The following is a 21,975-nucleotide window of genomic DNA, read 5'->3' on the forward strand; positions in this document are numbered from 1 at the left end:
CTGAAGTAGGACTGAGTAAACTTTTAGGCTTTAAAGTTTTACATTGTTTTATTTTGAAATACAGTTAATTTTGTACATAATTATACATTTATAAGTTCAACTTTCATGATAAAGAGAGTGCACTACAGTACTTGTATTAGGTGAATTGAAAAATACTGTTTTGTTTTTTACAGTCCAAATATTTGTAATAAAAAATATAAAGTGAGCACTGTACACTGTATTCTGTTGTATTTGAAAATGTAGAAAACATCCAAAAATATTTAACTAAATGGTATTCTGTTATTGTTTAACAGCACGATCAATTGCGATTAATTTTTTTAATCGCTTGACAGCCCTAAAACAAATACAAGCCCTGAATGACTGAAAGTGTTCAGATGGTCAATTAAGATCACCCAGACAACTAATTCTGTTCCCTGACACCATTCTGAGAACAACCAGAAAATCTGAGGTAGCTTTATCCTTCTATCACACAAATTAATGAAAAGTAAAAGGGAAGTATTTACACTTTTTGTGGTCGCTAATGAACTTAATTTGTGTGTGGATGGGTAAAATAGTTCGTGTTTCGGGTGGTTGTTCGATTACATGGTTGTGTGTGTGCGTGCAAAATGGATCCTTTATACCTGGAAATTCCATGATTTTAAAATGTTTGTGTTTAAGAAAATGGTAATGTTCATTTAAGGCAGGGGTTCTCAACCTTTTTCTTTGAGTCCCTCCCCCCCCCCCCATGCTATGACAACTCCGTGGCCCACCTGTGCCAAAAAAAAATGTTTCTGCATATAAAAGCCGGGGCTGGCATTAGGGGGTAGCAAGCAGGGCAATTGCCTGGGGCCTCATGCCACAAGGGGATGTGCAAAGCTAAGTTGCTCAGGCTTTGGTGTCAGCCCCATGTGGTGGGGCTTGGGGCCCCAGGCTTCAATCCCATGAGGTGGGGCTTCATCTTTCTTTCCTGGGCCCCAGCATGTTGAATGCTGGCCCTGCTTGGCAGACCCCCTGAACCAGCTCACAGTCATCCTAGTGGGCCCCAGACCCCTAGTTGAGAACCACTGATTTAAGGGACCTTTGGCTGAAATAACTGATAGATTCTTTCAGCCTTCATTCTTAATTAACAAAGTTTACTTTGTCCGGGAATTTCTCTACGTTTATAAAAATATTTAAGAAATTTGTAGCAACAGAACTCCTTGCAGATATTAACAGGTTTCAGAGTAGCAGCTGTGTTAGTCTGTATTCGCAAAAAAGAAAAGGAGTACTTGTGGCACCTTAGAGACTAACATTTATTTGAGCATAAGCTTTCGTGAGCTACAGCTCACTTCATCGGATGCTACAGCTCACTTCATCGGATACATCCGATGAAGTGAGCTGTAGCTCACGAAAGCTTATGCTCAAATAAATTTGTTAGTCTCTAAGGTGCCACAGTACTCCTTTTCTTCTTGCAGATACTGCGAGTTGTTCAGGTACTTGAAACATTGTCAGCTGCAGAGACGGATGCTGTTCCTTCCCAAACAGCCTTCTGACTTCATATGTAGAGAGAGAATATTTAGGCAATTCTCTCATATTTTTTTAAAATAAATTCATTTACCCCATGTTCCTTTCTTTTAAATCTGTTGACAGGGTAAACGCATTGAGCAGTAATCTAGGATATGTTACCAAAAGATTTATTATTTACTATTATTAATCATTTGTTTATGCTGTGATGTACTTCATGCATTCCGACATTCCAGAAAGAATGTTTGGGGACGGGTGGGGGAGGTTTGGTCCCAGGGAGTATGCAGTCCAAGGATAAACAGAGCTTACCTTACCATTTCAGACAGAGGTTAAATTTTGGTAGCTTACCTCTAAAGTTGAATCAGATGAAATTCTCAGTGGAAAAAAATGTGGAATACTAATATTAGAATCCTCAAGGTTGTTTCTGTTTGTCTTCCTCTTTCCCTGGGGTTGTCCACCTAAGCTTCTCTCTATTTTTCTTCCCATCATCCTGTGGTTCATTTCCTCACCTTTCTGTATTTTTCTCTCTCTTTTTCTGGCTTTGTTTTTTCCGGTTTCTGGGTTTTTCTGACTTTTCTTTTTCAGGCCAATGGCAGATAATAAAGGTGTACTCAAGCACAGCAGTGATTTACATTTGGATCCAGACCAGGTTTGGAAAAATCTTATTGCCCAAAAGTTGGAACAAGTAGAAGTGCTATCTGGGCAAGTAAGTGTCTGTATGAAAGCAACAGGGGAGGTTGGTGTGGGCTGAGTGACATGGGAGGCAGCAATGAGCTGCCAATCAAATAAGAGGTTGGGAGGGCCTTGGTAAAAGTGAAATAAGGTTAGCTGAACTGTGTCAGGCTAAGGGGATGAGTAGGAGTTGAGCAGAGCAACAGAATTGAATTACTGTGAGAGGAGAGGACAGGGGAATGGGAGGAGGAGGAGGACAGGCTTAACACAGCAGTAGAACTAATTTGCCTGTCGGGGTAAGCAATGGACTGATGTCAGTAACACAAATAGTGCCTTGTGAGAAGCTAGTGGGACCAGGGAGAAATGCTTTGCATATCATGCTTAAGGTTAAACCATACTTTGAATGTGGTATCTCTTTATGCTTTAATCAGAGGTATGTGATGGCTGGGGACTGAGCTTTTTGACTACCTCAGGTACTTCAGAAGCAATTATTTTTTGTGTCAGAAAGCGAAGAAACAGCTTAATTTTCCAGCCAAGCTAGAGTAGGCTGTGTAGTTAAACTAAAATGTGATGTGCAGCTGCTGCAAAGCAGTTTGATTTGATTTTAGGATGGAAATGGCTTCTCTTTAATACTTTGTCTACAGCCTTTTGCAGCTGCAAATTTAGCTGCTACTTCAGGGGGCAAGCAGTTGTATTTGCAATTCGTTCCATGACACAAACTATTTTAGATCCTTTTGTATAAAATCTACATACTCACAAACTTGACTGATGTAAAATAAATATTTGAACAATGTATGGAATACATGTAAGCATCCTATTGGAGGTTGTGGGGTGGGTAAAAAAATATCCAGCAGCCTGAATCAGCAGAGGTAATACTGCCTCTGTGCCAAGTAAGCATAACACATAAGGCACAGAACAAAATAATTAAAAAGTGGAATAATTTTTGATCCTTACAGCATGAGAGCTCAGTATAAGCCAGCCATACTACAGAAACAATCTAGGGTGACCAGATAGCAAGGGTGAAAAATCGGAATGGGGGTGGGGGGTAATTGGCACCTATGTAAGACAAAGCCCCAAATATCGGGACTATGCCTATAAAATCGGGACATCTGATCACCCTAAAACAATCCTAAGAAAACATATTCTTAAGTATTTAAATAAAATGCTTTAAAATAATGTTTAAACAGTCGTGGCAAAGACAAATATTGAGTCAGGATGGAAACTAGTTTAAAATCTCAGACATTGGGCTATGGAATCCCATAGAAATGGCAGTGTGTCTACAGCAGATAACTTAGAACACATAATCTTAATTAAAACTTCCATTTCAAACAGTTTTCTTGTGAAAAGTGGCTCTTACTTGATTAATACTCTGGATCTAGCACCAAGCTAAAGGGTGCAGGTTTTGAGGTTTTTTTTCACTGAATGATAACAATAGTAAATTTGAGCGAGAGTGAAAATATTAAAAGGGTTATATTAACTAAAGGCAAAATGATGCCTTGTGTTGTATGAGGAATAAGGTGAGAGGTACAGAAGGAGTGGTGAAGGAGCATAGCATCCATAACATCTCTGTGCAGTCACACTTACTGTTTGTGAGCGCTTGGAAAAGGGGCCTAGCTAACATGACTGCCACTGCTCCACCAAAGTAGCAACATCTCTAAAAGGTCCCAAGGCCCAGTTCATTTATTCCAATGTGTAAAGCACATGCTAGCTAGGGATGCATATTGTTCCCAGAAAGTAAGGGGAAATTAAATAATAATAAAAAAAGAGAGAACTGCAGAGCGTCAAGACAAACTTGTGGTATACAGAATACTGCAGGACCTGAAAAATCTTTTCTCATCTTTTTTCTCGTCACCTTTTCTCTTCAGAGGTGCAGATTCCCGTGACTCCTCCTAAAGTTTTATAATGCTTAGTATTTATAGTTAGTGTTCAAAGTATCATCACTGTGGTGTAAATATAAAAGAGCAAGCCTGTAGAACAAGGGTGGCCAACCTGTGGCTCCGGAGCCACATGCGGCTCCTTGTATAGGCACCAACTCCAGGGCCGGAGCTACAGGCGCCAACTTTCCAATGTGCCGGGGGATGCTCTCTGGTTCTGCCATAGGCCTTGCCCCTTTTCCATCCCCTCCCCTGAGCCTGCCGTGCCCTCACTCCTTCCCCCTCCCCTACAGAGCCTCCTGTATGCCACAAAACAGCTAATCAAAACAGCTGATTGGGAGGTGCAGGCAGGGAGAGGGAAGGCGCTGATCGGTGGGGCTACTGGTGGGTGAGAGGTCCTGGGCGGGGGGACGGGGGAGCTGATGGCAGGCTGCCGATGTATTACTGTGATTCTTTGGCAATGTACATTGGTAAATTCTGGCTCCTTCTCAGGCTCAGGTTGTAGACCCCTGCTGTAGTGTATGGTTGATTTCACAGGTTCTGGTGCACAAGGTGTGCAAGTCTGCTACGTTTTAAAAATGCAGTTCTACTCTGAAAAGTAGTAAAGTAAGTATTCAGAGTCATAACTGCTTATTTTATTTAATATATTTTTAAAACTTGCTATTTCTGCTAGCTCTGAAGAACCAGCACAGTTACAGTTGCAGTTAGTGTGAGCTGGATTCTGTTGCTTCCTGTATATCAACAGAATTGTTTACTAAGGGCTCTACAAACTCAGTGAGAACTACAGGTTTCTCATGTGTCACTGAGGTTAGAATTTGGCTTGCAGAACCTATATTGCTGATAACAATTCATACAGGGTTGGCAGTTAGAAAAAGAAGCATCGTTTTTTCATTTAATTCAAGCACATTTGATCTGAAAATCATTGAGGCATAAACATGGAACTCCTTGATGTCACTTGTGCGGTCCCTTTTTGGTAAAGAACAACTCATTGAAAATGACAATGAAATAAAAGGAATTCTTTAAATTTAAGGATTTTACAGTAATTCATCTACCTGTATTAGTGTTTAGTATTGTGGTTATAGTAATAAATATGCTCTGGCATATCAGTTCAAGGGTTGACACTTTGTTTTCAACCACTAGTTCATGACTATATCAAGTCCTGGACCTTAGACTGGTGTAACTTTCATTGCCTGTATTGAAATTAATCCTCTTATATGTGAAGATATTTATTGTATATTAAAGTATTAAATTTTCACTGTAATTTTTCAGATTCTCATTTAATATTCATGGCATCACGTTGTAAAGTGAAAAATCAAGTTTATGGATAGTGAAATTGAGATCTATGCAATTTTTAATCAATTTCCATTTCTGTTTCTTCTCAAACATGAAAAGGAAACTGCCCTGAGGCTGATTCTAGAGTGTTATTAACAGTGATGAAATTGGGAGGACAATGATGTCTGACATTGAAGTGTGTTGCGGCAAATTTATCATTGTCTGGATCTAAAGTGGCATCAGATATACAGAATATATATTCTGGACCTCATAATCGGTCAGAGGGATGAACAATGTTCATTTTGTTTATCAGGAAAAGCTTTAACTCAATTATTTTGTCGCATGATTCTACAAGTACTGTATGTTCTCGCCTCATACCAGGGACCCCCAAGCTTTTCTGGGAGTCTCCTCTCATCTCTCCCATTCATCCCAACCACTGTGTTCCAAAATGTCATGATTTGTTTCTCTTGCTTGAAGAGCTAGATAGCTGAGCTTATGTCTACACTGCAGTTAGACACCCACGGCTGGTCCATGCCCGCTGACTCAGGCTGGTGGGGCTCAGGCTAAGGGGCTGTTTAATTGCGGTGTGGACATTCAGGCTCAGGCTGCAGCCCACGATCTGGGACCCTCCTATCTCTGTGACCTCCATAACAAAATTGTATCCTTGGTCATGGCAAATCTCATCACTTTTCACTTACAAGAAAATGGTGATATCCTGAGCATCAGGTTGCTGCTTTCCTCAATCTGATAGTGGAAAAACACTTTTCTGGATGGTGGTGGGGAAGAAGAAATGAAAACCCTACAATATATGTAACTAACAAATCTGTTCCCATTCTTCCACACATTCACTTGTTTGGGTGGGGTATCCATGTTTCCCTACCCTTTATATGTTTGTGACTTTAGAGTATAAACTCTTCAGCAATTTTCTTTTCTGTGTTTGTATGGCACCCATTACAATCGGGCCCCAATCCTTTAGGTGCCTGCATAATATAAATACTTGCCTCTACTAATACTAAATTCATACATCAGTGTTTGATAATCACTAAGAACTGTAGTGTTGATAAGCAGCTTTCATGTTTTACAACAGTTAGAATGAGAAACAGCCCCGTAATGAATACAATACTGAAAAATTAAAAGTATTATGAGGTAGCTGTCATTACACAGAATCATGACAATGGATTATATCTGCTCACTTTCCAGAAGCTTCTTGATTCTGTCAAACCAAATCTTCCCTAATAGTTCACAGCTCCATGTACTATGCCCCTCGTGTTAATATCCAGTGAGATTCGGTTCCACCCTAATATTAGAATATTAATGTAAATACTTCAAAGCGACAGTTTTTTAAAAATGAACAAAAAATTCACAAGAAATACAAAACAAACAAAATCCTGTTTGTTTTTTTCCACAACCCTCCTTAGGATGGGGAGAGAGGATTTTAAGGAGAAAAAGTCAAAGGTGCAGAAGAAGTGGTGAGGGAAAGAGCAAGACTTAATCAAATAAGTGAAGTGGAGTTGTTTAGCGAGGAAGACTGCAGGGCATGAGAAGAAATGTGTAGTGAGAAATTTGATGTGGTCCCTGGACTTCCTTTAGATGCATTCAGTGATAGAGTGGGAATAACAGAAGTGAATGCAAGGAGTGAGCCAGGGCTGGGAGGTTGAGAGTAGAGGCCCTGAAATTGATTAAGGTGAAGTTTGCAAGTGCAGATGTAGGAGTTCGGGACATGAGAGAGGTTTGAGAGGCTGATGGCTTAGAGGTCATAAAAAGATCGTGAGAGGGTGGAGGACAACTGAGGGAAATGCATTGCTGAAGGAAATGAGATGGTTTTCTGAAAGTGAATTAGGCAAGCAAGAGCACAAATCTGGGTCAAGATCAGACCAAGACTGACTATAAGGGTGGATGGGGGAGTCAAATCACAGCTGTGGGTGATGAGATGGTAATGATTCCTAGTGTTTTCTAACTAGGACCAGCTTTAAACTGATCCTTAAAGACTCAAGTAATGACATGCAATCTTCTAGGCAATCCACTTGTAAAGCAAAATATTCCTCTTAAACTAAATCCTCTAGATGAGTTTCATCTCAGTTTTTAATGTCATAAAAATAAGATCTGGCTGTAGCAACAGCCGTAATTATTGTTTCACAAGATAGGAGTTCTTCACTGTATTATGTTAGCTATTTATTTACATTGGAAATTTATACTGATAAAGGCAGCTGTAAAATATTTTATCAACTATAGTGTGAACAACTAATTCTAACAAGTAGATACTGTATTCAGACAACAGTTGTAATAATCTGTTTGAAAATAATACACATTTTTTATTGATATTAAATCACTAAGTAAATCAGTAAGTTCCAGAGTTAACTTTAGGTAGTCCTCATTTTTGAAAGGAGCTGTAAGGATAGAGGAACCTATTGAATATGTAACATGGCAGCAGCAGTACACACCAAAAACTGACAGGTTTCAGAGTAGCAGCCGTGTTAGTCTGTATTCGCAAAAAGAAAAGGAGTACTTGTGGCACCTTAGAGTCTCTAAGGTGCCACAAGTACTCCTTTTCTTTTTACCAAAAACTGAGTGTAAGAGATGATGTATTTGTGGAGGGCAGATGTGTCAAGTGAAACTTAGTGTTTATAAAATAGTAGAAAGATATATTGAAACTAAATAATTTGGAAGAGTCATGTGACCATTTGAATCCTCTGCCTCAGACCTCTAGAGAAATCTCAGTCAATTTAATTAGTAAGTCATTATTCCACTTGAAGTCGTACAAGATAGAAAATAGTACTAGAGCTCTGCTGTTTGGTTTGTCTGAATGTGCAGGATCCTGAAGAGTTTTTTATGAGAGTTCTAAGCCATGTCATAGATATATCCTGGAGTGTTTTTGAGAGCCCATAACACGAAGTCCTACAATTGGTACAAGTTCACCACATTCGTTTCAATAATCAGCAATATACATATGATTGTAATAATAGGTCTGTTGTGCTGGGGTGTTTCATGAGATCTTTCTAGGGAAATGCCAGATATGAGTATGTTTCTTTGGCATGATTGCATTGGATCAGGGAGACTGTTGCTAAACCGAGGAGCACTTGCTTCTTTATCTAAATGTCTCTAGCTCTGCATATAACAACTACTTTTTATAATACATTAATCTTACTAATTCTTTTCACTCTTGGTCAGATAAAGTGAAATACATGTGGGTTTCATTTTCCTGTGAGGTTATTTGGCTCTGCACTTACTCTGATTCCAGGGAGCAGAATGAGTGCAATTCATTTAATTTCAGTCAGCAGCCTAGATTTGAACTGGAAGAACAGATATTAATTTTATCCCAGTTGCCTGTTAGTCCCCTTGCTTTGAGATTGTTGTATAAACATACCTCACACAGCTCTAGTGGTTGGTCAAGAAATAAAACATCAGAACATAGGTTAAAAGGCAGGACAACGTTTGAACAATGTAAATAAATAAGTAATGGGTTGAATTAGGGGAAACAGTTATAAGTGAGCCTCTTGTACTGGAGAAAAAGGAAAATGGTATTTACTTATGGCCTGATCTGGCACCCCTTGAATTCTGCCTGTTTAGTCTTTCTAGCCCAGTATTTTTATGCTGTGGCCTCCTATTATACCAGAAAAAAATTCCCTTCCCTCTATTGTTCAGGGCCGCCCCTTGCATTTTGCCATAAAGGAAGGCCTCCAGGTAAAAAAAAAAATGTATGATCTAGGTTTTTCTCCCAGACTCATTGCTGTAATACTGAGTGCCTTACAAAATTGTATTATTCCAACAGGTAAACTAAATATAGTCTCACTCTTCAGTGTTCTCCTCCTTTCTCAACACTGAAAGAGGGTTTTATTTTTATATTTCTCTATTGATAATATTTATTGTAGTAAAATCATTATGAGAAAACAGTGGTGAAGCTTATCGCTTTTTCCTTTTGTCCAGAAGGCAGTTAAGGTTTACAGCCATTCTCAATTCTTATTAAGAATAGTGTGTAGGCATGGGCCAGTCCCCAAGAAGACTGTCTTCTGCTTTGACAAGTCTCACACTTGCTCTTGATAGACCCACAGAGTGCAGAACATCCACTGAATACAATGGAGCAAAATTGGCCCTTTCATTCATATTTTCTTTAAAGGCTGTATGCAGTCAGCTATCACAAAATGAGTCCAAAACGCAGGATATGAGTAATAAAAAGCAGTAAAACAGGATATTCATAGTTATCAGGCAAAAACAGAGAATGCTTTGTAGAGAAAGCTTAAATGTACTATATTCTCTGAAAGAACTATAGAGGCATAGAATGCCTCTATAAGGACAAATGACCTGTCTAGCTGCAAAAGTGGCAAAACTCCACAAAGGATTAGAAACATTGTCAGGTTTAAAAATGAGGCTTGAAAACAAAATCCTTATATTTTACTGATAACACCTGAGATTATGAAAAATAAAAATCCCAAATTGAAATTTTAATTTACTTTTCACCCCAGTTATGCCCCTTGTTTTAGTCAGTTTCGTGCTCTGGTTCTCATGCCCTGACACAATGTAGCAGTATTTCTGTTGCAAAAAAATAGAGGGAAATGCTTGAATAAAATGGAATTCCTTCGTCTTTTTTAGCACACTGAAAACAATCCAATTAGCTTTTTGTATTTTTGTCGTCGTTGTTCCTACTACGTAGGTGTTCCTCTACATATAAAAGCAGTGGAAACAGAATAGGAAACCAAGCTACCAAGTGGAAACGGCATGGAGAGAGGAAGAGAAGGCTTTATAAAAATCGAAAGGGGCGTTGTCAAGGGGAAAAGACATAGGAAGCATGTTTATAATTTTTTTTTCCCTCCTGTTAAGAAATCATGGGCAAGTTTGTCTTGATTCATACGTATGGAATAGATTTTTCAAGCCTGGGGGGAGGGAGGGGAAGCTTTTAAAGAAGTAACCTCTTCTGAAGCACTGATGTTCAGGTCTGAGTCAATCTCCTTTTCCTATTTCCCTAAAAACAAAGGTGACAAGTCAAATGGGTATGTTGGTTTTTAAACATTGCTATTATGTTGTCGTAGAAAACTGAAATTTGACTTCCACCACTACAGTATCCATCTATCTTCTTGGTCTGGTGCTTAGTGCAATGCAGTGGGAGTTAGGAGCCTGTGTTTTCATTGGGGCTCTACCACTGATGTGCTGCATGACTTTAGGGAAGTTCATCTTCTGTTGTGTGACTGAGTTTTCCCAGTTGTAAAATGGAGGTAATATCTGCCTTTTGTATAGTGCTTTAAGAGTCTGTGAACGTTGCCTCTAGAAGTACAAAATATTATAAAAATTTGATTGTAATGTTTCTGTATATGTTCACAGTAAACTATCCCTAGAATGAGGCTCTTAGAATGGCAAACAAGTGACCACTAGGATTGCTACATTAGAGACTTTTGTGTGAATTATCCAATGCAGATTTTCAAACTCAGACATCTGCTTTGCATCCAGAATCTCTTGTAGGTTCTTTTCCTATTCTATTGGCAGAGTATTGCCACTCAGCAATACTAAGATTAATATTAACTGTAATATTAATATATTCAAAATTGTTTGAGCAGGATATACTGATTAAGGAGATGATGCAGCTTATTAGTGAGGGAACTGAAATCCTGATGGGTATTAATAGTCAGATTGCATTTGATGAGCCTCCATAATTTCAGTGCAATAGCCATGATGATTCATGAGTGTCAGCTGCTTTAAATTTACAAAGGAAGAACTCTAGAATTATCCCTGTTCCTTATGGAGTTATTTTGTAGCATTTCCAAAAGATCAGTCCTGGCACAATTGTAATCAAATGCTGTAAAATGCCATTGTATGATACACTTGAGATAATACACAGCTTGGTGCAGTTCATATGAGCTTTCCTATTCATGGCAGCATTTGATAAATTATACACTAAATGCATCCTCTTGTTCATATTTTTTCCAAACTAAATTCTACACATACACTGTAAAAATTGATCAAGCTATTTCTCCTTCAGGCTGGGAAGAAAAAAAAAAATCAAATGTATTTGGCCTGAATTTAGATGGTGCAGCAGTGAATAGGAGCTATTCATATAGACTCATAGACATTAAGGTCAGAAGGGACCATTATGATCATCTAGTCTGACCTCCTGCACAACTCAGGCCACAGAATTTCACCCACCCACTCCTGCAATAAATCTCTTACCTATGTCTGAGCTATTGAAGACCTCAAATCATGGTTTAAAGACTTCAAGGTGCAGAGAATCCTCCAGCAAGTGATCTGTGCCCCATGCTGCACAGGAAGGCGAAAAACCCCCAGGGCCTCTTCCAATCTGCCCTGGGGAAAATTCTTTCCCGACCCCAAATATGGCAATCGGCTAAACTCTGAGCATGTGGGCAAGATTCACCAGCCAGATACCGAGGAAAGAATTCTCTGTAGTAACTCAGATCCCACCCCATCTAACATCCCATCACAGGCCATTGGGAATAACTACCGCTAATAGTTGAAGATCAGTTAATTGTCAAATTCACGTTATCCCATCATACCATCTCCTCCATAAACTTATCAAGCTTAATCTTGAAGCCAGATAGGTCTTTTGCCCCCATTGCTTCCCTTGCAAGGCTGTTCCAGAACTTCACGCCTCTGATGGTTAGAAACCTTCATCTAATTTCAAGTCTAAACTTCCTGATGGCCAGTTTATACCCATTTGTTCTTGTGTCCACATTGGTACTGAGCTTAAATAATTCCTCTTCCTCTCTGGTATTTATCCCTCTGATATATTTATAGAGAGCAATCATATCTCCCCTCAGCCTTCTTTTGGTTAGGCTAAACAAGCCAAGCTCCTTGAATCTCCTTTCATAAGACAGGTTTTCCATTCCTTGGATCATTCTAGTAGCCCTTCTCTGTACTTGTTCCAGTTTGAATTCATCCTTCTTAAAGATGGGAGACCAGATTATTATATTATTATATTGCACACAATATTCCAGATGAGCTCTCACCAGTGCCTTGTATAACTGTACTAACACCTCCTTATCTCTACTGGAAATACCTCTCCTGATGCATCCCAAGACTGCATTAGCTTTTTTCATGGCGATATCACATTGGCAGCTCATAGTCATCCTGTGGTCAACCAGTACTCCAAGGTCCTTCTCCTCCTCCGTTGCTTCCAATTGATGCGTCCCCAGTTTATAACAGAAATTCTTGTTATTAATCCCTAAATGTATGACCTTAAATTTCTCACTATTAAATTTCATCCTATTACTATTACTACAGTTAACAAGGTCATCCAGATCTTCCTGTATGATATCCCGGTCCTTCTCTGAATTGGCAATATCTCCCAGCTTCGTATCATCCGCAAACTTTATTAGCATACTCCCACTTTTTGTGCCGAGGTCAGTAATAAAAAGATTAAATAAGATTGGTCCCAAAACCAATCCCTGAGGAACTCCACTGGTAACCTCCCTCCAGCCTGACAGGTCACCTTTCAGTATGACCCACTGTAGTCTCCCCTTTAACAAGTTCCTTATCCACCTTTCAATTTTCGTATTGGTCCCCATCTTTTCCTATTTAATAATTCCCCATGTGGCACCAGATCAAATACCTTACTGAAATCGAGGTAAATTAGATCCACTGCATTTCCTTTGACTAAAAAATCCTTCTCAAAGAAGGAGATCAGGTTGGTTTGGCACGATCTACCTTTTGTAAAACCATGTTGTATTTTGTCCCATTTACCATTGACCTCAATGTCCTTAACTACTTCCTCCTTCAAAATTTTTTCCAAGATCTTGCATACTACAGATGTCAAACTAACAGGCCTGTAGTTACCCAGATCACTTTTTTTTCCTTTCTTAAAAATAGGAACTACATTAGCGATTCTCCAGTCATACAGTACAACCCCTGAGTTTACAAATTCCTTAAACATTCTTGCTAATGGGCTTGCAATTTCATGTGCCAATTCCTTTAATATTCTTAGAATCATAGAATATAAGGGTTGGAAGGGACCTCAGGAGGTCATTTAGTCCAACCCCCTGCTCAAAGCAGGACCAATCGCCAACTAAATCATCCCAGCCAGGGCTTTGTCAAGCCTGACCTTAAAAACTTCTAAGGATGGAGATTCCACCACCTCCCTAGGAAACGCGTTCCAGTGTTTCACCACCCTCCTAGTGAAAGTTTTTCCTAATATCCAACCTAAACCTCCCCCAATGCAACTTGAGACCACTACTCCTTGTTCTGTCATCTGCTATCACTGAGAACAGTCTAGATCCATCCTCTTCGGAATCCCCTTTTCAGGTAGTTGAAAGCAGCTATCAAATCCCCCCTCATTCTTCTCTTTCGCAGACTAAACAATCCCAGTTCCCTTAGCCTCTCCTCATAAGTCATGTGTTCCAGTCCCGTAATCATTTTTGTTGCCCTCCGCTGGACTCTTTGCAATTTTTCCACATCCTTCTTGTAGTGTGGGGCCCAAAACTGGACACAGTACTCCAGATGAGGCCTCACCAATGTCGAATAGAGGGGAACGATCACATCCCTTGATCTGCTGGCAATGCTCGTACTTATATATCCCAAAATGCCATTGGCCGCCTTAGCAACAAGGGCACACTGTTGACTCAGATCCAGCTTCTTGTCCACTGTAACCCCTAGGTCCTTTTCTGCAGAACTGCTGCCGAGCCATTCGGTCCCTAGTCTGTAGCGGGGCATGGATTTCTTCCGTCCTAAGTGCATGACTCTGCACTTGTCCTTGTTGAACCTCATCAGATTTCTTTTGGCCCAATCCTCTAATTTGTCCTATCCCTTCTTGGATGAAGATTATCTGGGCCCCCCGATTTAGTCCCATTAAGCTGTTTGAGTTTCGCTTCTACCTTGGATGTGGTAATATCTACCTCTGTATCTTCATTCCCATTTGTCCTGCGACCATTATCCCTAAGCTCCTCATTAGCCTTATTAAAGACTGAGACAAAGTATTTGTTTAGATATTGGACCATGCCTAGATTATCCTTAAACTACACTCCATCCTCAGTGTTTAGTGGTCCCACTTCTTCTTTCTTTGTTTTCTTCTTATTTATATGGCTATAGAACCTTTTACTATTGGTTTTAATTCCCTTTGCAAGGTCCAACTCTACTTGACTTTTAGCCTGTCTCACTTTTTCCCTACATGTTCTGACCTCAATAAGGTAACTTTCCTTGCTGATCCCTATCATCTTCCACTCCCTGTATGCTTTCTTTTGACAGGTTTCAGAGTAGCAGCCGTGTTAGTCTGTATTCGCAAAAAAGAAAAGGAGTACTTGTGGCACCTTAGAGACTAACAAATTTATTTGAGCATAAGCTTTCGTGAGCCACAGCTCACTTCATTGATGAAGTGAGCTGTGGCTCACGAAAGCTTATGCTCAAATAAATTTGTTAGTCTCTAAGGTGCCACAAGTACTCCTTTTCTTTGTATGCTTTCTGCTTTTTCTTAATCATCTCTCTGAGATACTTGCTCATCCAGCTTGGTCTACAACTCCTGCTTATGAATTTTTCCCCCTTTCTTGGGATGCAGGCTTCCAATAGCTTCTGCAACTTTGACATGAAGTAATCCCAGGCCATCTCTGCCTTTAGATCCATAAGTTCTTCAGTCCAATCCACTTCCCTAACTAATTTCCTTAATTTTTTAAAGTCAGCCCTTTTGAAATCAAAAAATCTAGTTGCAGATTTATTTTTCTTTATCCTTCCATTCAGTTTGAACTGAATTAGCTCATGATCACTTGAACCAAGGTTTTCCCCTACAACCATTTCTTCTATGAGGTCCTCACTACTCCCCCAAACCAAATCTAAAATGGCATCCCCTCTTGTTGGTTCAGCAACTACTTGATGAAGAAATCCATCAGCTATTGCATCTAGGAAAATCTGAGCCCTGTTATTATTACTAGCACTTGTCCTCCAGTCTGTATCTGGGAAGTTAGTCTCCCATGATCACGCAGTTTCCATTAGTATTTACTTCATTAAAAACATTAGAGGTCTCTATTCATATCCAGATTGGATCCCGGTGGTCTATAGCACACCCCAAGCACTATCACAGGGGAGGCTTTAGTAGTTTTTCTTCCACAATGTGATTTTTTGCCCGGACGGACTCTCTCTTATCTGTTCTATTGCTTCTTATTTCTTTACATTCTACCTCATCATTGATATACAGTGCTACTCCACCACCTTTACCTTTTATTTCTGTCTTTCCTTTTATTTCTGTAAACAGCACATACCCTTCAATACCTGTAGTCCAGTCATGACTACTATTCTACCATGTTCTGTTATCTCTATAATATCTGGTTTCACTTCCTGCACCAGTAGCTCTAGTTCCTCCATTTTGTTACCTAGGCTTCTCGCACTGGTGTACAAACATCTTAATTTTTGCTGTTTGGCCTTGGTCACATTCTTTACCCGATTAGGCATGGACCTTCTACCGCCAGTGTGACCTATTGGACTGGTATCCACACTACCCTTCCTCCTTATGTCCATTCTCCTACCCACAGCTGTATCCTCTCTTACTTTGTTTTCTTCCCTCTCAGTGTTAAAATCCGGCGTGGTGCGCAGGCCAAGTTAGGCAAGACACTTTTCCTGCTAGTGTGGTGTGCTGCGCCAACTACAACTTTGAACTTGCCATCATGGACCTCAGAAAATATCCATATCTTTAACAAGTTTGAGTTTATTTTGAAATACATTTTCAAAATTTACCAGTGAAGTCCCAAAAGATGACAGCAACTGCAAGTTGTTTCCTGTAACTGAACTATTTGGGAGGTATCCATTGTGAATGCTGATTTCTAATCAAACCAGAGCACTGAAGGCACTGGTCATCATTTGAATATAACCTAGTTGAAATATATGGCAGAAACTGAGTCAGGGACTGATGCAGCTGAAGTTAAAGGCATTTTTGGGGAGATGAAGATGAGCGTATTTTGTGTCTTGATGAACTTGATCACCACTGCAGTGAAAGATAAACTTGGTCCTTATGTGTGAAAACTTATCTTTTGTGTTGGCAAATTGATGGAGTAAAGACTTCTGGGTCTCTAAAAGTAAAGCTGCAGAGAAATCAGATCTATCTAGATATGTTTGAAGATGCTGTTGAAAATATGGATGCCAGAATCACGAGGCTAAAACCACCACTATTCATATGGTTTGGATACTTTTGATTTAAAAAAAAGCATCAGCCCATTATAGCAATAAACAAATTGACAATTTTCTAGACCATTTTACCCAGGTATTACACGAGGACCAGGAAACTAAACATGGACAGAGTTGCAGTATGCTCTTAACACCAGCAACTGGAAGCACTAGTGGAGGAGTAGCCTAGTGCTGTTCAATATAATCAAATTTATATTAAAACAGATGGACATTATCCATAATATTATTTAGGTAGCCAAAATAAAATATTTCATAGTAGCAGTTCTGACTCGCATTCTCAGACAGGTGGTGGTAGGGGCGTTTTATGTTATATACTAAAGCAAGGACAAAACAAAACTTATTACCAAATGGGTGTCAGGCACACTGAAAAGAAGAGAATACAAATAAGACGGAGGCACAATATCCTAAAGGGAGAAAGCAGAATTTAGAGAAATGCTTCCAGACAATCGCAGCAGCAACAATATTTTATTTAAATTTAGTTAAGAGCGTGAAACCACAGCCTCAGGATTGGGACAGCCATATTTTTGTCTTGGACTACCACATTTGAAGTTTTAGCTGGTTAGGGACCAGTGATCAGAATGTATATTCTTATTGGGTCTGAGATCCATTAATTTCATCAGGCTTATTCAATATAAATTCGTTGTAGAATCAGCACCTTATTGTCTGTCCATTCGACGATTGGATTGCTGTTAATTTTTACATTTAATTTAAAAATGTAACAAATTTTTTTGAAAGTACATTTCACTTAGTTATAATGAATTTGGTTTTGCGCTGAAAGGCCTATAATGTGGGCCATTGCTACCATCCACTAGTGATGTGTTGCAGTTTTGCAAATGGAAATACAATTTAGAATTAAGCTCTATTCCTTGCACTAGAAGTAACAATAGTTTAGAACTCTGGAAAGTGCAGCCTCAGAGAATAAGGATAACTTGTGAATGAACTCTTTGGATATTAGGAAGTTACATTTGGTTTTCCTAGGTTGAGGGCAGGAGAGCAAGGGGAACGCTTCTAAAGTGGGGAGAGAAAAATGAAAAGGGGAACCCAAGTAGCCTCTCTACACCACATACACAAATGACTGAAATGCTACAGCCACAGATAAAGGCTCTGGCTTATACTGCTAAAAAAGGCACTGATTCTGCCTTCAGTTACACAGGTGTAAATCAGAAGTAACTCCACTGACTTTAATTTAATTACTTCAGAATTACAGTAGAGCAACTTGAAGGGTAGAATTTGGTCAAAAGTGGATCACAGTATGGCTGCTTGCGGATCTGAAACATACTTTCTAAATGAATTTAATAACAAAGATGCCACAATGGTTTCATTAAAATGTCATTTTTCCATGACAGCAATTGCAGAGTATGGTTTACTCAGAGCTCATGTTGTGCTTTGTAATCGCCTTTAACTAGAGAATATGTAGTTAAGAAGTGCAGTCTGAAGTATTACATTTCTTTGGGAGTAAAAGTTTGCTGAAATTGAAAGCAATATTCAGAAACAGGAGAAAACATAGTTAATGATCACGTGACAAAGTTCTGAACAGAAAACTATTCTTTTGAAACAGTGTTGGTTCAATCTCTAATATATCCCTCCGTAAAAATGTTTGGACCAAATCTGGCTAAAAACAGGCATGAATTAATAGTTGAAAAGCACAGGCACAAATTTATACTGGAGAAGCAGTGTTAAGTTACACTCATATTTTGGAGGGCAGTAAGCCCCATGTATGTATCCACCTATAGAGATTATTAGTATTCCTGTCCTGAGTAACTTAGACAGGGAAGAAGGTTTAGCAACTGTACGTGGAAAAGAGGGATCCTTGTGGGAACACATAGACAGCATTTCTTGAGCTCTACACTCTATCCCTGAACCACCATTATGTGGTTCCACATGCAAAGAACACAAGGAGGGCTTGCAAAATTCCAGCTTCCAGAGTTTAGAAGGAACCAGGGTCAAAGCACAACAATTACAGAACTGGTGACAGCTTGGAGCACAGCCACCAAATGTGCTGGTGCTCAGTCTTGCAGTTTTAAAATAGAGAAGGCCATAAACTCGCACAAACTGGCTTTCAAACCGTTTTAGGGGTTTCTAAAAGTTAAACAACCATGACCAAAGTTTACGAAGCACATTCCAGCCATGAATCAATATATTAAAGTTTATATCGTAGATGAGGTATACTTCTTGAGTTGTTGCCTAAAAATTTTTGAAAATACCTCATGGATCTTTTGGGGGTTTTTTTAAATGCCAGTACTAAAAATAGTCTATATGTCATTACTGTATACCTCATTTATTCAGGACTCTAATTACTCATCTCTTGTGCTTTTAAATTACATCAGTTATGTTGTGTACATGGCTGAGACTTTATTTAATTCCAATATCAAAGCGCCTTTCTGCTTGTTTTATTATAAGCATGTATTTTAAGAAAGTTGTGGTAGTCAATATGTAGAGTATAACTTTTAGTCATTGTAAAGCAACAGACATATTTCTCAAATTATTTCAAGTGTGACTTTTTAAACATTAATGAAAAACGTGTATGATTGGCAGCAATGGAAGCCAAAGCCTTCCGTGTGCTCATGAATTTGAGAGGTGAATGGTAGCTTAGTCTCCAAGCCCATTCAGCCCTTTACCTCTTTGCTAGGATTTAAAAACAAACAAACATGCAAATCATAATTTTCTCTCTTTATATTTGGACATTTGTCCACTTGGAAGTGTGCTTCAAAGGTTTAATTTATGGCATCCCATAGAGGGGTGATTCAAAAAACAAAGTGGATCTCCTTTCTGAGAAAAATTGTGTAAATGTCCATTTCTGCTGCCATCCTTCCCCAAAGGCAGGATATGCAAGCAAAGAGTGTCCTCCTTATTGGATAAGCCATTGTTCTGTATTTGCCAAAAGAAAAAATAGGCATAGTACAGTACCTGAATTTTATTCTCTTTTAGGCTGAGTCTTGGTCTCATGGTTGTTTTGTTAATTTGGAAAGTTTGAGGAAAATCTCTTTAGCTGTTTTAGTTATTGATGAAGGAAAAAACTAATCTTTCCATTTATAGAGAGAGACTTAATCGCTCAAAAATTGAAGACTTCAAACTTGGAATGTGGCTAGGATAGCTGAGGAATTGGTTGCCTTGCTAAGGCTTAATCTACTCTCAAATTTGCACCTGGTTTATTTATTTATGTAATTTATTTCAGTGAGTGGGCCATAAAACAAAGTTTTTAGCTATTATAAATGTACAATTGAGTTTTCTAAATACCAAATTCCTAAAGATTTTTGTGCAACTTAAAGGTGCCCAGCTCCAGTGAATGATGAGGTGAGATATTACATAGGGAACCAGGAGATCTCTGCTCGGTTTCCTTCCTAGTTTAGCAGGGAATTGATCATAAGTGAGATGCAGTGCTGATGGACTTTGTGTGAGGGAACTGTCTCTCTTTCTCTTACAAGTCCTGCCATCTGCATCTGCAGAGTTCATAAATGCTGTTTATGCACTGTGAATAACTTCTTAATGCTTAAATAGTCATAGCTATTTATCAAACTGAATTTACAAGCTCTGCAATGATACATTGCTCTTAACTTCCCCAAAACCTCTCAGGGAAGTTCCATCTGCAGAGTCCTTCATGTAGCTCCCAGAGTGTCAGAAGGGTCCCTTTAATAGTGGGAGGAGGGGAGAAATGCCATCAGCAATAGTAAAAGTAGTCCGGTTGTTTATGAAGGCTAATGTTCAAAACAACTTCGAAATTTTAAAACTAAGCCATTTTTTAGTTATGAGCCCACCAAAAAGTTTGAAGTCTTGTAAGTGCCATGTCTCCAAAATTAATCAATCTCAAACTTCCAGCAACAAAAATGCCTCTTTGGACCAAGTCCACACCTGATACTTTTCAAAAGGAAGTTTTAGAAAATGTTCAAAGGGGTTAAAATCAGGATTACTATAGAAAGTGTCATAGCCTTCATTATATGAAGTCACCCAGGCCACTGATCTTTTTCTGAATTATGTAGAACATTTTTAACTGGTTCAGTATTTTTCCAAATTGGACCACAGCACCCCTTTAGTTATAACTATGAAAAAATGGATGAAGTATGTTAGTGTTTCTCAAATAGAGTCCTGCATCAGTGTCAGTCCATCTGTTTCACCTGACTTTAACAAGACCGGCAGCTTTGTTTTCAGTTTCCTGTTAATACTTGCATCCTAATTTAGGTATTTGTTTCCATTTAAAGGAGTTCCTTCAGTGGACACCTCAGCACTCAAAGAGAATGCTCGCCTTAAAGCTACAGGCTCAATTCATGATGACGATGCTGATGAGACAAATGTGAACTATCAGCAAAAGCAACAAAAACAGACTTTGCAGTCCCTTTTTTCCATGCTTCGAGAAGAGTTTGAGCGGATGGACTTGAGGATACTCCCTCTGTGTCTCCATCAGGTATCCCGTGTATCAGAATGTTGTTACATGTGATTATATTTTTATACTATTTTTTTGTCCTAGAACTTGTCCTCGCTGGAAAAAAAAATACTTTAACATGTTTTAGGTAACACATGTTAAAGTCCTACTGTAGACAAGTCAATTTGTAGTTTTAAGATGTCTTATGTGGTTAAAGAAAACCCTAAGGGGGAGATTTTCTTTGACTATCTAGTACATGTTAAAATTGCAAATTACCTTGTGTTAAAATCTTAGTATAGACATGTCAAACCACATCTCTTTTTTTATGGATATGGTCCCAGAGTAGGGTTGCCAGACATTCAGTTTTCGACCAGATCACTGTTGAAAAGGGACCCTGGTGGCTCTGGTCAGCACTGCTGACCGGGCCACTAAAAGTCCAGTTAACAGCACAGCGGGGAAAAGCAGGCTCCCTGCCTGTCCTGGCTCTGCACAGCTCCTGGAAGTGGCTGGCATGGCCGGCTCCTAGGTGCAGGGGCGGCCACAGGGGTTCTGCATGCTGCCCCCATCCTGAGCGCCGGCTCTGCAGCTGCCGTTGGCTGGGAGTTGCGGGATGGCACCTGTGGGCACGGGTAGTACATGGAGCCCACTGGCCCCTCTGCCTAGGAGCTGGACATTCCAGCTGCTTCCGGGAGTCACAAGGAGCCAGGGCAGGCAAGGAGCCTGTCTTAGCCCCACTGTGCCTCTGACCAGCGGTGCCTGGCTAGAGCCCGTACCCGGATCCCCTGCTCCAGGTCAGACTCCACACCCCCTCCTGCATCCCAACCCTTTGTCCCAGGTTGGAACCCTCTCCCGTACCCTATTTCCCTTCCAGAGCCTGCACCCTTCACCCCCGCCCTCACCCCCCCCCAGCACCCTGCCTCAACCCTGAGTCCCCTCCTGGAGCCTGCACCTCACAACTCCTCCTGCACCCCAACCCCTTGCCCCAGTCCTGAGCTCCCTCCCCCACCCAAACTCCCTTCCTCATCCCCAGCCCCACCCCAGAGCCCACACCCCCAGCCGGAGACCACCCCTCTGCTCCAGCCCTGAGCCTGTTCCTGAATCCCTCATTTCTGGCCCCACCCTGGAGCCCGCACTCCCAGCTGCACCCCAATCCGCTGTCCCAGCCTGGTGAAAGTGAGTGAGGATGGGGCAGAGAGAAGGGGGCATAGAGAGAAT

At 40.0% G+C, this 21,975-nt stretch overlaps 1 protein-coding gene across 11 annotated transcripts in view; it reads left to right on the forward strand.

Moving 5' to 3' along the window:
- The window catches only part of CNST (consortin, connexin sorting protein), a 121,703-nt gene that overhangs the window by 49,877 nt on the left and 49,851 nt on the right, over positions 1–21,975 (forward strand). For all 11 annotated transcript variants that reach the window (XM_043512270.1, XM_038393970.2, XM_038393969.2 and 8 more), the window contains one exon: positions 20,600–20,802. In XM_043512270.1, coding sequence (XP_043368205.1) covers positions 20,600–20,802 — 203 coding nt within the window. The remainder of the gene's footprint in view (positions 1–20,599; positions 20,803–21,975) is intronic.

The sequence above is a fragment of the Dermochelys coriacea genome, chromosome 3 (genome assembly GCF_009764565.3).
Source record: "Dermochelys coriacea isolate rDerCor1 chromosome 3, rDerCor1.pri.v4, whole genome shotgun sequence".
NCBI classification, from domain to species: domain Eukaryota; kingdom Metazoa; phylum Chordata; order Testudines; family Dermochelyidae; genus Dermochelys; species Dermochelys coriacea.